At 46.5% G+C, this 14999-nt stretch overlaps 3 protein-coding genes across 3 annotated transcripts; 1 reads left to right on the plus strand and 2 right to left on the minus strand.

The window, feature by feature from the left end:
- Positions 1–6896: 6896 nt before the first annotated feature.
- Positions 6897–9780, minus strand: azaJ_2 (Dehydrogenase; the record flags this gene model as incomplete). The annotated part of the gene is made up of 2 exons (XM_031153170.1): positions 6897–8435; positions 8740–9780. 2 exons carry the CDS (start codon positions 9778–9780, stop codon positions 6897–6899), a joined length of 2580 nt encoding a protein of 859 aa, XP_031002072.1.
- Positions 9781–10213: 433 nt separating this feature from the next.
- On the minus strand, positions 10214–11420 carry LHYA1_G008251 (uncharacterized protein; the record flags this gene model as incomplete). Its single annotated transcript, XM_031153171.1, has 4 exons — positions 10214–10277; positions 10339–10874; positions 10968–11023; positions 11078–11420. 4 exons carry the CDS (start codon positions 11418–11420, stop codon positions 10214–10216), a joined length of 999 nt encoding a protein of 332 aa, XP_031002071.1.
- Positions 11421–13790: 2370 nt separating this feature from the next.
- On the plus strand, positions 13791–14999 carry LHYA1_G008252 (uncharacterized protein; the record flags this gene model as incomplete). The annotated part of the gene is made up of 3 exons (XM_031153172.1): positions 13791–14096; positions 14153–14609; positions 14662–14999. 3 exons carry the CDS (start codon positions 13791–13793, stop codon positions 14997–14999), a joined length of 1101 nt encoding a protein of 366 aa, XP_031002074.1.

Consider the following 14999-nt stretch of genomic DNA (forward strand, 5'->3'; position numbering starts at 1 on the left):
ATATATGTATTATATGCAGAATCGATGTTTTAGGAGAGATCCGCGTACCTGGTCGGGAAGGTTATATGGACGAAGCAGCCTCAAAGAGGGTTTTCTCCAGCCTCTTGTATGGCGTTATCTCTCATGATATGGCGTTATCGCCTATTTCGAGTGAAGACATGGGGATTCTCAATTCCACGACCTGATTGGTGCTTTTCGAAGCTTAGCCCCCACTTTGGCCCAATGGGGTCCCCGCCGCCCGGCGATGACCGAGCAGCGGCCTGTTATCGAAGTACATCGGTCCCGAAATTGAGGTTCTGTCGTGATTCGGTCGCCTGTTTAGAAGCGCCACAAGCGCTGTCAGCCAATGATAGAACCCTTCAAATACTTGAACAATGCAATAGAGGCGAGAGAGGACCACGGAACATGACTAATCATACCGTCCCGCCTTTCCTAATTGAGAGCCTAGCCAGCCCCGGTTCCCACTAAATATCATACTTGCTTTTTTTTAGAGATCTAGAACTGGGTCATGTGAGATTAGGTTGTGGCGGCCAGTAATATTACTGGAACATAGTGTGGCTTTATGACCGCCAAAACACGAACACGAAGAACGTACGAAGGTGACTTTCACAACAGATATTGGAACAGAGATCATCAAGTTATAGCTTGACGCTCGTATAACAGGATAACTGTATGTATATCAAAACGTTTAGAGTGAAGATGTACCGATTCAAAGAATTAAAAGGTCGGTAGCTTAATCGTCCTTTAGTTCCCACCAGACGATTATGTGTTCTGGTTCACTCAATCGTGAATATAAGCTAAGATTCATAAGTGAACTACCTAGATAGAGTAGCTTCACGAGTGACCTAGTTTATACGAACCTACATGCAGATACACCGAAATTCATAAAGGGACTACATAAGTCATCGTGTCCGGGGACATGATCAGGGGAATCAGGGATCCCTAGATTGTTCATAAATAAACAGGAACATATATAAGCAGCTACAGAGTAAGTCCAATAACTGGTTGGGGAGTGCTATCACGTGTTGCTTAGATATGAATATGTTATACGTCAAATGGTGACATTGTGTTTCTAGGATACATACCATTTGCCCTAAACAACTCAATTAAGTAAATACTAAACTTTGTCAATAGCCTCGCATTTTCTCTTATACTGTCTTTCCATGAAAGAACTCTCGTGACTATAAGCTTAGCCTCTTTAGCTTAGCGTGTCAAGTCAGCGCCAACACCAACTCCAGGCTCCACCGAGACGGAACGATGGAAAGGATTCGCAATGCTCTTCAAAGTTGCAAGGCATACAGTACCAATTCGTATAATTGTATCACCTACCGTAATTGCAAATTCTCTTCTCGGCGATGCTCCAGACTGTCCGTACAGCTGGATAAAATATTCCGCCCATTTCCGGGTCAAAACTCCCTCGTCACTTGATATGGCTGCTTCTTATTGTGCCACTTGGCTTGGATTTTGAAAGAAAAACAGGCCGCTTCTTCTGCCCGGGTTGAGGCTTTAAGGGGTGGTAGTATCCAACTGTTACTGTCCAATATCATCTGCTTCCAAAACAATCCATACAAGAGGCTTGAGTACATGCTTCACTTCCACCTCACATGCTTGCGTGCTAAGATCGAAGTATAGATCCTGATACCAGGCATATTTTCCATTGGCCTGAGCGGTTATCTCTACCAGAGTCATCTATTCATCCAATGTTTTTCACTTCTTGCCAAAACCCCTCATACACTGATGTTGAACTTCAGGAAGACCCTGTTGTTTTCCTGGTGAAATAGCCTTCCATCTACATACTGTTGATATTACCACTGATTTGATTATTGCTTGAAGCATTTCTTGCGCTCCTCTTCGCCCCTGCATGTCATCTTCGAGGCTCTTCTAAATTACAAGGCTCCGCAAAGTTCGAAGGAACAAATGCTCGCCCAAGGTCGTTACACACTTCCTCAATGTCACCCTCTTCCCGCGCAACCTCCATCTCAGATCCACGTCAGCCGTGCATACATATCCCAGTAACATCCGCCCCCTCAAAACGCACATCATCACTGGAACGGAAAGAAGGCTACATACAAGGCGGCCGGGAATTGCTTCACCAACAGCCCAGATGGCCAAGTTGGCAGCGGCTGCGTCCGCGAGCAGAAGATTAGACGCTGGAGGATGCGGCTCTGGTGTGGCTCTGGCTGGAAGCATGATTTTCTATAAAGAAGTACTCGCGCTTAAGACAGCCTCGCCATATAACTCGTTGTTCGCTGTCCATTCATTTCACTGTATTATTATTGTTTGTAACCGTGTACAAGCCTTGGTACCCAAAGATACTTTTCAGAGTCACGCAGAGCTATGTGTCAATACATTGAGACTTTCCATGAGTATAATGGGTGTCGGCTTCGAGAAACGTACCCGAATGATAAGCCGAGTCGCTTCGCTTGGTTTCTTGGAATCGTGGGCCGTGGTCCAGCAAATGGTGACGATGGTGAGCCCGAAAGCACAGATGCTGATGCCGAACAAGCGCAAGAACCGCCAGAATGCCATAAAATCACAGAAAAGCTTATCCTCCAGTGTGAAGATGCCACGACAGATCCGGAGCAACAAGACAAGCCTATCGGGGCACGTGTTTGCAAAGACCCGGTGCCCTACGCCAGTGAAGAACAACAACCGATTATTGAGAGTGGGTATACGACGCACGGTGGTGAATGTCCAGTCTGCCGTGCAGTAAAAGAGGTCATTGAACAGAAGACAGACACAATTGTAATTGCAAGTAAAGCGTATGAAGATTCCTTTTCCGTCATATTAATGTTGAACAGCGGGGACTTCAAGTGGCAAAAGCCCAACGACAACAGTCGCCCAATGGCCCAAGGAAGCGTGAACGAACGGTTAGTGGCCCAGTTTTAGTTATGCGTGGCTCCTGCTGATTTCCAATAGAATGATGGAAGAGATCCGGCACATCCTATTCGCCATGGTGGAGACGGAGGCAGAATTGTGAGGAAACGATATCCCAAGAGCTCCAAGAAGAGACGCGGAAAGAAAACTGTTCAGAGGTGAGTCCATTTGCTCTATGACTATATAATGGGTTTTAATACTATTTATAGCCAACACCCCCTCTGCTGCCTAATGTGATGAGGATACGAGACTGTTCCAGGTCGAGCACAGAAATGATATGTTGCATCAAGACTTCAAATACCTGTAGTCGGAGATAGTTCAACGATTGTGCATAAGCTGGTATGAATAGGAAGAAGGCTTGAACCAGTTAAACGATTCCTTGAATAATGAAACACCACCCGTAACCTCCTTCCGTCCTTGATCATTCCTCTGCCTATTCTTCTCTTGTAGCCTCTCATTATCCACCTCTTGTTTCCTAGACTTCCGTCGAGAGCCCTTTGCAAGTTCAGCGTATTTGTGCCTAGATGCCGGCTGTCTGTCCGCATCCTGCGCAGCGTTTTGTTCGAGTTCGGCCGAGTCCTCAGGGATATTGGAATCCCTCCTTCTCAAGCACAGTTTCGAGTTATTCTCCAGATCTGCGAGGATTTCGTTGGCCGTGCTGTACTCCTGCTTCCAACACTTGAGGACAATGGGTCCCAGGTGTCGGATTCCGCGCACGTCAGGGAACTTGGACCGTTTATACAGGCCGTTGATCTCCCTCCAGGATTTATCTCTGTACGGTGGCGACCCAGTGGCCATTTCGTAGATGGCGCTGCCCATGGCGAAGATGTCTGCTGTTTGGCTTGGCTCGTCTGAGCCAGGGAGCTTGCCCCACGTCTCGTAGTCTACAGTCAGGGGCGATCCGTCAACGGAAGAGCCAGCGAAGTCGGCAAGTTTAACAGTGTTGTCTTTTTGGCTGAAGAGCATATTGTGGCATCCAACTACCACCAGTCAGCTTACGTTGAGATGGTGAGCGCATCTGTTAGATTCTAACCATCTCCTTGGATCACGCCACATCTGTGAACGTATGCGAGTCCTTGTACTGCTTCGTAGACCCAATTCTTAACCAAGCTTTCGGGAGGTTTCTTGCCATTAGGATGGGACTGCAAACGTTTCCTGATCGTGTGTTGGCAGCGCTCCAGTACAAGTCCATATTGATTGTCAGACTCGTAGCATTTCAAGACATAAGGACTTCCTGGAAGGGAGAGTTTACGGTAAGCGTTTCGCTCGGTCTCGATGTCTTCAATACTGCTCAAGGATCCGGTATCTATTTTGGCCACTCTCTGGTCATCAATAGCAAGCACCAGTCCGGAGATTCCATGGCCCAAGGGGACAAGGTCCCCAATATATCCATCCCAAGATCTGTATTTCGGCTTCCTTTGGTTTGGTTTCGAAGCGTATCCCATCTCAATCAGAGATCCGGTGGTTATGAAATAGTAAATGCTGCACAGGACTTTTAAAAAGACTGGGCTGGTTTTAATACTAGTAATACTAGCAAACACATTGGAAATTCAATGGCAAATGTAAGTATTCTGCAAGATAATTAGTTTCGCATAATTGATCAGGCGCTTTTTGTTGGCACCAAAACTGCTAATCGAATACTGCTTCACAACGAGGGGATACTGGGCATCCAGAACCCCCTGAAGAGGCGTAGTTCGAGTAGTGTGGCAGCCCTTACAGCTCCTGATGGCTATCATCTTATATCAAGTGTGCCGTCCGCCCAAAATCGCAAACATAAGCGTGAGATGTAAAAGGGAGTGTTGCACAACATGATAGATACATCCTGACGTGCATGGGGTGCCAGATCTGGAATACATGTTAATGAATTAGTCGACTTGCATATTGAAAAGGATGCACACGGCTGAGAATAACCTATGGCAAGTGATACACAACTGACCAATAAGATTTCCCAAATATTCGGCCCCACGACATAACCCAACCTCAAAAACTGGCACATGACCGGGATGGATTCAGGCAAGTTAAGTTACATCGGCATCGTGGCTCGAGGTTCTCTCTGCCTTGCAAGTTTTTAAGACGTCCATAATTTACCATGAAAAGATATACGCAGGAAACATCCTCACTCTGGTAATATAAAAATAGAACATAAAAGTCATTAGAAAAACGAAATGATACCTAAAAAGGATACCCTAAAAGGTGTCTCTCTTGGGATTTCTTTTTAATAAGTAAACATCCATTGGCCCCTCGGGCCTTATCCTCCTTGCTGAAGGCACCCCGGGGAACCAATATTTGTACCAATGTGAAGACCAATGTTTGTTTGATTCAGTGGTTAGGAACCTTTGCTTATAATATTCTGAAAATCCGCTGCCGGTCCTTTTGAGCTCAAATGACGCCAAATAACACGGGATGCCACACAAGAGACACTACATCCGCTGTTACACAAAGGTCCAGCTTGAAAGCGGAGTGCACCACGTGGAAACTCAATCACCTAACTCCTTAATGTCTAAGTGAATTAACTAGGATACTGAGTTTGTTTAATCTTTCAAATATATCTAGGGCTCTGGATTAGGACTGATTTCTTAGGAATTATTTAGAAGGCTCTCTCTGGTGCAAATCGCCGGGTTAAGTGAATGACTTTTAGGGCAGGGACTTCTCACCTACTAACCACTTTAAATCCCAATTCTAAAACAATTCCTTCATACTATATATATATTGACGCTCGCTAAGAAAAGAAGAGAGGCATATCTTACAGCAATCGATATTATACACTTAATAAAATATAAGTGATTTTGAATCTAAACATCAGATCTTGCACAGACGCCCTTATACTTGAGATACCTACGGCTGCTCTATCAGGACCCTATCTTAGGTTGAGCCACAGAGAGGGAGCTGCGAAATTTGTTACGTCGACTATAGTAAACATTAATATGAAGCATGGCATATCGCATCGAAGTCTGCAAAGAACATTTCTTGATGCCATAGTCACTAAACGGTTGAAGATACGCTGTACGTGGATCGACTCAATGTGCATATATATCTATCGAGACCGAACGAAATGCCATAGAAACTTGAGGTTTCGACCTCTGCTTTGTGAATGTTTTAGTACTTTATGTGTGAGCTAAGGGCTGTGCTAATTGGTCTACAGACTCGGCACTCTGGAGCAGCTCAACAACTTGGTCAGTATAGGTCAAGTTCTTATAAGATATCTTGAATATCAAACAATTACTATTTCTCGTTTTTTCCATCCAGAGCGATCTAAGCCATTGGTATCCGGCGCCTCTGCTATTCCAACTCGACGATAATCCACGGAATTGCCTTGACTTGTTGGTTCTAGTAATAAACAAAGGAATACTGCCTTTTCTTCAACTGATCCGTTGCTTGGACGTACATGTCTCTGAATTTGAAATAGAACCACATCAGGCTGATATTTATCTGAACGCCACTCTACCTCATTATCCCTTTCCTCCCCATTTATATCTTCTTCTCTATCAATATCATCTTCATGTTCATCTTCACCTTCATCTTGAGGAGTTAAGTCAAAGTCACAAACCAGCTGAAAATACGGTACTTGATATCTTTTTGCATTTGTGAAGTGCGGGCAGTGGAGCTACTCACCCGACCCCAGCGCTCAGTGGGTGCTATTTTGATGTTCGGGCATTTATTGGAGTGTTTACTACTCTTCTTAGGGAGTCCAGAGATGCTGTGGATTGGGGGAAACTTTGGTTGAACAGTGGAAAGAGACAGAGGTGTAAGTTAGAATTGGGAGGAAGAAAAACTGTTTTTCCGGTGCACGGGCATTAGCGTTGCATGGTTGAGGGTAGTTCAGAATGTTGGTTGGATTTATATAATATGTATCGTGATAGATGGCAATAGATAGTTTTGCACACCCACAGCGAGCTGGCAGTGAAATGTTTGAACTGACCCACCTCAGGCAGCACAACATGGCACGATGCTTGTCTTGGTCAAGTCGGCTCTTTTATTGCCTCGGATGTGTCGAAAGCCTTAAGAAATAAGCATCAAGCTTACTCATCATAGCTAACCTCCATCTCATCCTGGTCATCTCCAAGGTATAAACCATTGAGATCACGATTATCGTCCCCGCTATCAGCAATCTTCTTGAACAGCTTCCTTGCCTTGATCTGCTCCTCTTCCAGGCTTCTCTTCCCCCGTTCGTGATCAGAGATCCTTTGCCGTATCAAGAATCTTCGGTCTGTATCGTTCCCTTCCTCATCTTCCTGGATTGGCATCGCCGGAACGGACAAGTCTCCTATGTAAAGCGCAAGCATGCCTCGAAGCCTCAATAGTGTTTGACTATCAGAAAACGGCGGGCTGGTCATGAGCTCATCCATCCTCCCGGCTATGTTCTCAGATGACAATAAGGCAGTTTGGCGAGCATCATCCTTCTGCGCCCATCTCTTTTCCGCTTTGCGCCAACTTCTTTTGTCTTTCCTTCTTTGCTCAATAGCAGCAGCATCGCCGTCTTCATCACTAATATGACTCTCAGCATCTTCGAAGACGTCGCTATCACTGTCACTCCCATCTTTGTCTTCGTCTTTCTCTTCGGCCCTTGCGATCCTTTTCAAGCTCTGCTTCAGTTCATGTTGTATCCCGTATATTTCGCATGATACCATCGCAGGCCAAAAGTCCAACGCACTAACACTTCCGTGAAACTGTCTCTTGTAAGGATATTGTAGAATCAGCCTCTCGAAATATGCTTTCGCCCTCAGAAGTCCGTCTTTGGAACCCCATCCTTCCTCATTGAGTTCCTTATCCCTGTCATTCAAATTGTCTTCATCATCAGCCTCATAGTCAGAGTCCTCGTCTGCGTGGAATCTATTCCTCGCTTTACTCTCCCCACTCCGAATCAGCAACTCTGCCCCAATGCCCCAGTATCCAGAACTTCTGATATCCATCCCAGCTCCCGCAACTTGCTCTCTGATCAGCAGTGCCCAAGTCCGGCTAGCGCGAGTTATATCGCCCTCTAGCAAACATCTCTGCAACACTGCTGTGAGTACACTAAGATGCTGCATTCGTAACTTCGGTCCCCGATTCGTCTCTTGCACCGGCACCGCCTTATTATCCTTTTCTTTATCCTCTCCATCCTCAGCTCTCATTTTCCCCTTTCCATCTCTCTGTTTCGTCTTCACATCAGGGGTAAACCATTGCTTCTCACCTGGCAGTCCTCTATGAGGCCACCCCGGTACACTAGGTATCTCCTCATTCAAATCTAATCCTGCAAGCCTATATTGCGCAATCTCATCAGGCGTTAAGCTCAATGGGTTCGTGGATGCTGGTGGCAAGCCGCTGCTGTATTGCTGAGCATATTCCTCTTCGGATGAGGAAGAGGATGCGCGTTTTCGTTTTCGGGTGAGGAGGCGCGACGTGAAGTGTACGCGGGCTGAGGTAGATGCTTTGGTGGCTGTGGAGAGAGGGAGGGCAAATAGTGGCATCTTCAGATAGTAGATGTGGTGATTCCTTTGTTTTAGGTTGTCATGTTTGAGAGAATTTGAATTGAGGACTTGTGGTGAGGTGGGATTTTTGGGGCAAGGCTGTTCTCCAGCCTTGTAGCGTCAGAGGTCCGTGCGCAGACAATTTTCAATAAACATTTGCAGTTGGTTCACGATCAAGAATTGAACCTTCAGATATAAGTGTTTAAAGAAGTTCGGATTCAAGATATCTTATTATTTTTCTTCAGTCTACGAATTGAAGTTGATTCTAATGTACATTGAACTTTACTGGTGTCACAAACGGAGCCTAGCAGCAGAAAATTTGTGTACCAAATCCTATGTTTATTCTCACCCCTTTTTAAGTTTCCTGTACCTTTCAGGCCTTCTTGTGTTTCTATTCTGCATCTGCTAAAGTTACAACAAGTTTCGTCCCACTGACGCCTGCCCTGAGCTTATCGAAGACCTCCTGAGTAGCAGCAATTCCCCCTCCAGCAATTTCTATCTCCGGTGCCGGAACTATACTCCCATTCTTCAACGAATTCTGCAGATAATCATTGAAGAACCAAGCTCCCAATTCGGATTGATCTGTTCCTACCCGCGCCGCTAAAGTCATTGAGATCTCCATTCCTTCCGGCTTTGGCTCATTCTCAGACCACGAAAGCACCAGGACCAATTTGGATCCTGCGCTGCCAAAAGCAGTCAGAACGTCTGCAGACTGCCTTGCACTCGTCCCTTCCATGACTGCGTCAAACGCCAGCTTGATGGGCGTCCCGGCAGAGCGAGCGGAAGCAGCAATTTTGCCAACCACTGCGGGGTCATGATAATCGAACACGTCGAAGGCCCCGAGAGAGCGGAGATATCGATGGTGGGTTGGGCTCGCTGTTACGAAGACTTTGAAGCCCAGGTTCTTAGCCAATTGCAGAGCCGATACTCCAACTGAGGAGGAGGCACCCCAGATCAGAAGTCCTGACTTCTGTAGAGTTGGCTGTCCTGTGGGGCGTGATATTCGGAGTTGGACGAAGAGCGCGATAGCTGAGGTTGCCATGGCCATTGGGAAAACACATCCTTCCTTATAGGTCATGCCATCGGGGATCTTGGTCGTCGCAATCTCTCTCAAGACAGTATATGTCTGCCACGCACCGTGGTTCAAGTCGTTGTTGTAGATGACTGCAGCGAAACCCGTGACCCTATCTCCGATTCTGAATTTGGAGATAGCAGAACCCACAGCCGTAACCACGCCACAGCAATCACTTCCCAGGACTGTTGGATATTTGTTTATGACGGCGCCGAAGTGTTGTATCTTCCAGTCCACAGGATTGGCCGCAATGGCGTAGTTGCGAACGACGAGTTCGTCAGGCCCCGGAGTCGCAATTGGCCGCGACACAGTCGTCAGTCTAGCCATAGGCTTTTCTAGCACCGCTGCCAGGTTCTGACTCTTGCCTTGGTTCTGGTTCGCCATTATGAGATTGATATGTTTGTGGGAATTGAGATCCACTGGTTGAGATAATCACTGATGATTTCGATGAGGTTGGGATGTTGGGAGAAGAATGCGCCGGGTCGGAGTTAAAGTTAACTCCTACGAGTGGCCATAAAACACAATAGGAGTTAAGAAGCTGAAAACCCGAGACGGCAGGTGTTGTGTCAGTTTGTCACCAGAAATACGAGCTATTGGTCAACATGGTTATAGATACGATAGACTTCGTCAATTTCCAACGTTGTGCTCTTTTATAGCAAACAACAACAACCTCACGCTTTGGACTACCTGAACGAGCAAGTGATATTGAAGACTGAAGTCAAAAGCAACCCAGCATTGCAAGAACTACCCGGGAGCCAAAAGGAAAGTAACCACAAGCGCGACTAGTATATCCAGTTCTTTTCTTTCCCATTTGACATCAATTAGCCGTCTGTCCTGATTGGTTTTGGTTCTGGACAAAGACAACCAGAACAGCAGAGAAGCTGAACAATAGGTTAGTGACCAAAATAACTGCGACGTTCCACATGGAAGAAGCTGACTTACGCAGCAGTAGCAGTAAATATCTGTACCCTCGAGGTCCCAGCATCCGTCAGCATCATAAGGCCCAGCGCAAAGGCCGTAGTAAAGCCAGCAATGAGGCCTAGCAGCTTTCCTGTAGTGTGCATATTGGAGAGCACAGCTATGGCTGCGGTAGGTAAGAGACACGCAAGGATAGTTGCGACAACAGAGGTGAACTGGAGAATGCTATGTTCGCTGTACTTGGTAAGTGTCGGCTCTATATCTTCCGGGTTTCTACGTTTCTCTTGGGCGGAATCCGGCGTCGCTGTGCTCTCAAAGAATGGTAGACACATTTTCCTCTTATTGCCTTTCCAGCGCTCCCGGATGCTCTCATGGACGCTCTCCCAAAATGGCACGCCTTCGCTGGCGACCCATTGGGTCAAGCCGTCAACTTTGTGGTCATAGCGAGGAACGATAAGATCTAGGTCGTCTCCCTCCCCTTTCTTAATTTTCTTGGTCCAGAATATACTGAGTAGGAGGTGGCCAAATTGCCGTGCGAGGGAGGCTGGCGCATCCTTCTTCTGGGTGATTTTTCCTCATATGTCATGGCCATGCCCACTTATTGGAATGTTATCTCCGTGGACGTTCCTCAACCAAACCCGGAGGCTATTCACATTAAGCTTGTCGGCTTGTGGGAGGGCGGATATCTCTTTGTAGAGAAGAGCCTCACCTAGAGTGTAACAATATGATCAGCGCTGAATTCAGCATTGGGCATTCAACTTACTATATTCTTTAAGAACTTGGCGAATTTTCTTTATCAAGTCCAGCTGATAGCGCCCTTCCTCAGTCTCGTTGTGCTCACAGTCAAGCAGTTGGTCTACCCTCTTGCCGAGGTTTCCTGCCTGTCCAAACTCCCCGTATCGATGATCGTTCCACTCGGTGTCATGGAGACTGCTTTTCAATCCATCTAGCTCGGCCTGGTAGTAGAGTAGACTTTTTATATGAAGCTCTCTGAACGGCTGGAAGGCTTCTAGATCGGGATTTTTGTTGATTAGCTGTGCAAGTTCGGGCCATCCATGCAACGGTAATTGGGGGTTATCATCGGGGTCTGACAGTCCTTTCACCATCTTTTCCCAGTTACTGTTACAGTAATTACATTCATGATCCGTGGAAGATGTTGGAGATTCAACCATCACTACTGTATCAGAGCCTGATCTTGAGGAGTTTGTAGGGCTTGATAAGGCTGGCGAAAAGCCGCCATGCTGGTTGGAACTTTTAATATGAAGATCGGCTGAGGCCATGTTATCGAATGCGGAGAAGATAATTCAAGGGAGCAAAGGTCCTGGAGGCTGGTAGAAGACGAAGTAGTAGCTATGGTATCCAATATAAAACAGACCGTTCAAATAGGCCCAGCTTCACAAAGCGCAGTATTCAAAATCACGTTGATGATCGGCCCACGAGTCTGCCTGATGCTGTATTGTTCAACTCACTGTAGGGGATCTAATGTCACCCGTAGGAATATGAGCTGGTCATTGGACCATACATACATTGCATTCCGTGATATGCGGATCTGGGCAACTTCAGCCCATGATGCTCAGGGTGGGGGAGAGTGGCTGTATGCGAGAGCAAGAAGTTGCATCTAGACTGTGTGCGTCGCAATGACTTTCTTCGGTGCAGAAATCCGACCGATCAAATTGTCTCCCAGTACTCTCTTTACACAGCCTATACAGCGAGGATCACTAGTCAAACATCTTAATACTAAATTAATTAGGAGTTGCAAGTTTCCTTGTTAGACTTTATGCGACAATGATCTGGAATTTTAAAGTCTTCTGAAGGTTGATCAAACATCGTGGGCGATGATTTCAACGTCCCCAAAAGCTTGAAAAGCAAGCTGGTCCGCTGGTCCGCTGGTCCACCTGTCGGGTAACAAGCGTAGCTGCACAGCCTTTCAGGTTTGGAGATAGCCATATCTTGACGAATAGAAAATATATTGGAGTGCATGCATTAGTCTCCGGGTGTTTATATGTGAGAAGATGAATAATAATTGTGCCACCACACTTGCAGAGTACTGAGAATCTTGTTTTGAACCGGGTGAGCTTCCAAGCCTTTCATAACAACGTGTTATGAGCAAGCTTGTCGTGTATTCAGAACTGCAATAGCTCTACTAGCAATAATAATTCTGGTCCCAAGTAAATTCGTAGATGAAATAAGGATGGTAGGGAAAACGGGCTGTGTCGCTTTGCAAAAAAAGGCTTGAAGTGCAAATTCGAAGAGAGCCTCAATGGGCTGAGATAGGCTGCTGATGCGCTGGCACGGCTTACTCCCATCTGCGGGGTCAGCATGTTTCTTTGTCAGACTGAACAGGTGTGATTATGCAACTTGCATGCACATCGACGAAAATGTCAACGATAAGAGGCTCTGCTGCTGGAGAACTATCAACAGCCTTGTAAATGCTCACATGGCCGATGCCTTGATACACGGTCTCGGGATATATGAAAGACTACATGCCACTGAGCTCGAAGGCTTTTAGACAACTTTTTCATACGTATGAAATATAATGAAAATTCTTTGGCCTTTGAAAGTCATGAGCCGCGATTCTATAAAAGCACATGTATAGCGACTATCCTCATACCGGAACCACTTTTGGGCTTCACTATCTGGTGAACTGACAGCCTTCTCGCTCACTGGAGCTCGAAGCATACGAACGATTCAAACTTCCATCACTCTTCTTGTTTGAGAGGAAGTCACTCTTTAATAGGGACAAGAAGCATCTAGCACTGCGAACCGTATTGCGAGCCGTGCCTTTGAATAGGGGCCTTATTCTTTAGGGCAGGCAGACGGGTTGGCCCAAGGTTCGGTGAAAATCTGACAACAAGACACGAGCTTCTTGAGTAAGTGTGGATTTAAAGGTAGGTCTTCGAAGAATGGTTGATATACACCGCACATCATCAGCCTACGAGGAGTCACATCCGCTTAAGAACGCCAATCACACTGCGAATTTGCTCTGCTCACCGCTTCAGTCATGCGCCCCCAATACACCCTTTAATAAGGTATCGCCCGGACATCGCCATAAGGTTGAAAACTCTGCCGTCTTCACAGTGGCCGTGCAATTGCCTTAGGCGCTGCCTAAGAAGAATCAATTAATGGGAAGGGTTTTTGTCGGACGCGGGAAAATGGTACGACCCGACTCAACACCAAACGTGTTCCGGCCCCAAGTCAGCACTCCAAAATAGCACAGCGGGCCTATGAAGCAGATTTTTCCACCTTGTTACTCAGCCTCCACCAGATTTAAGCGTAAGCAGCTGTCAAGTGAGGCTCTTTCTTTTTGCTTCTCCGTGGCGAACCAGTCGTTTACCAGAGCAGCTTCCGTTATATAAGGTAAACAAGGTCCTACTATCCACAAGGTCCAAACTGTCGAATCGAAAGTGTTCTGTGTAACCGAAAAAAGAATTGTGGCAAACGACAACACTGCTAGGACAGGCACACTCATTGGCACTATGGCTAGCAACGTTTTCCTGTCTGCGAACTCGCCTGGCAGCTTTTCTGCAAACCGTCGTCGCTCTCTCTCGGTTACCCCCTCCCAAAGATCCAGCAGATCTCGCATCACACTTGTGGAGAATGATCCCGGCCTCGTTGTGTACGACATTGAGAAAAGTGATCATCACAACGTTGTGAACTACCAAGCCCCAAAATACACTTGGCGGGATCATTTGCTTGGAGTTTTCTGCTTCAACGTCTCAAAAGTAAAAGAGCGCTTCGTAAAGGAAGAAATTCATCAGCCGAAATCTCTTCAGGAACCTGAGGTAATATCACCAGCCTTGTCGCCTCTCTTGTCTTATGCTGACACAATCTCTCGAAGATGGATCAAAGCTCCTCACCATGGATCCTTCCTGTGTACGTTCTCTCTACTCGAAGGGACACCGAAAAACACCACATTCCGAAGGAAGCCAAATGCACCATCGACACCGGAAACATGCAAGGCAACATCGTGTCTCGAGCATTCGTTGAGAACGTCCTCGAATTCTCTTCTGCAAACTTCTGCGAGTTGACCGTGGAAGAGAAGGAGGGTGGGACTGGCATTACTGGCCATAGGCTCATTCCCGACGGTGCTATCTATTTGACATGGTATCACAAGAAAAGCACCAGAGTCTTCCGTAACATGCGCTTCTTGATATCACCACATCCGCAGTGCGATCTCATCATTGGTGCTCGGTCAATTCAAAAGGACAAGCTACTGTCTGTGCCGAATTTGATGAACGAGGGCCGGGTACGGGCTGATAAAGGCAGATTGTATGTGAAGTTCGAGACCGAAACTGGTAAATCAACATCCTCGCTTGTACTTGGAATCAAAGCTAATTCTCGTCATAGACCCAAACAGAACGGAACTCTACAACGCTTGGTCAAACGCCAACGAGGAGTTTCTGAAGCATGATATAAGACTTACAGAGGCAAAGAGGAAAAATTTGACCGGTCAGATTGCTCGCTTGGAGAAAAAGCTTAAAAAGCCCCAAGAAGAGCTTTGGATTACAGTCCTTGAGCTAGAAATATACGACTGGGGTCATGGCCAAGACATCGCGAGCTTCAAACCGGCCGACAGAAAGAAGAAGCTTGCTGAGAACTATGAAACTCTTGAGAAAATTGAGGGGTATAAGCCTGTGGACTCACTCCTGCACAAAGTCATTGGCTCCAAATGGAAACAGGAATGA

This window comes from Lachnellula hyalina (assembly GCF_007821495.1).
Source record: "Lachnellula hyalina strain CBS 185.66 chromosome Unknown contig00190, whole genome shotgun sequence".
NCBI classification, from domain to species: domain Eukaryota; kingdom Fungi; phylum Ascomycota; class Leotiomycetes; order Helotiales; family Lachnaceae; genus Lachnellula; species Lachnellula hyalina.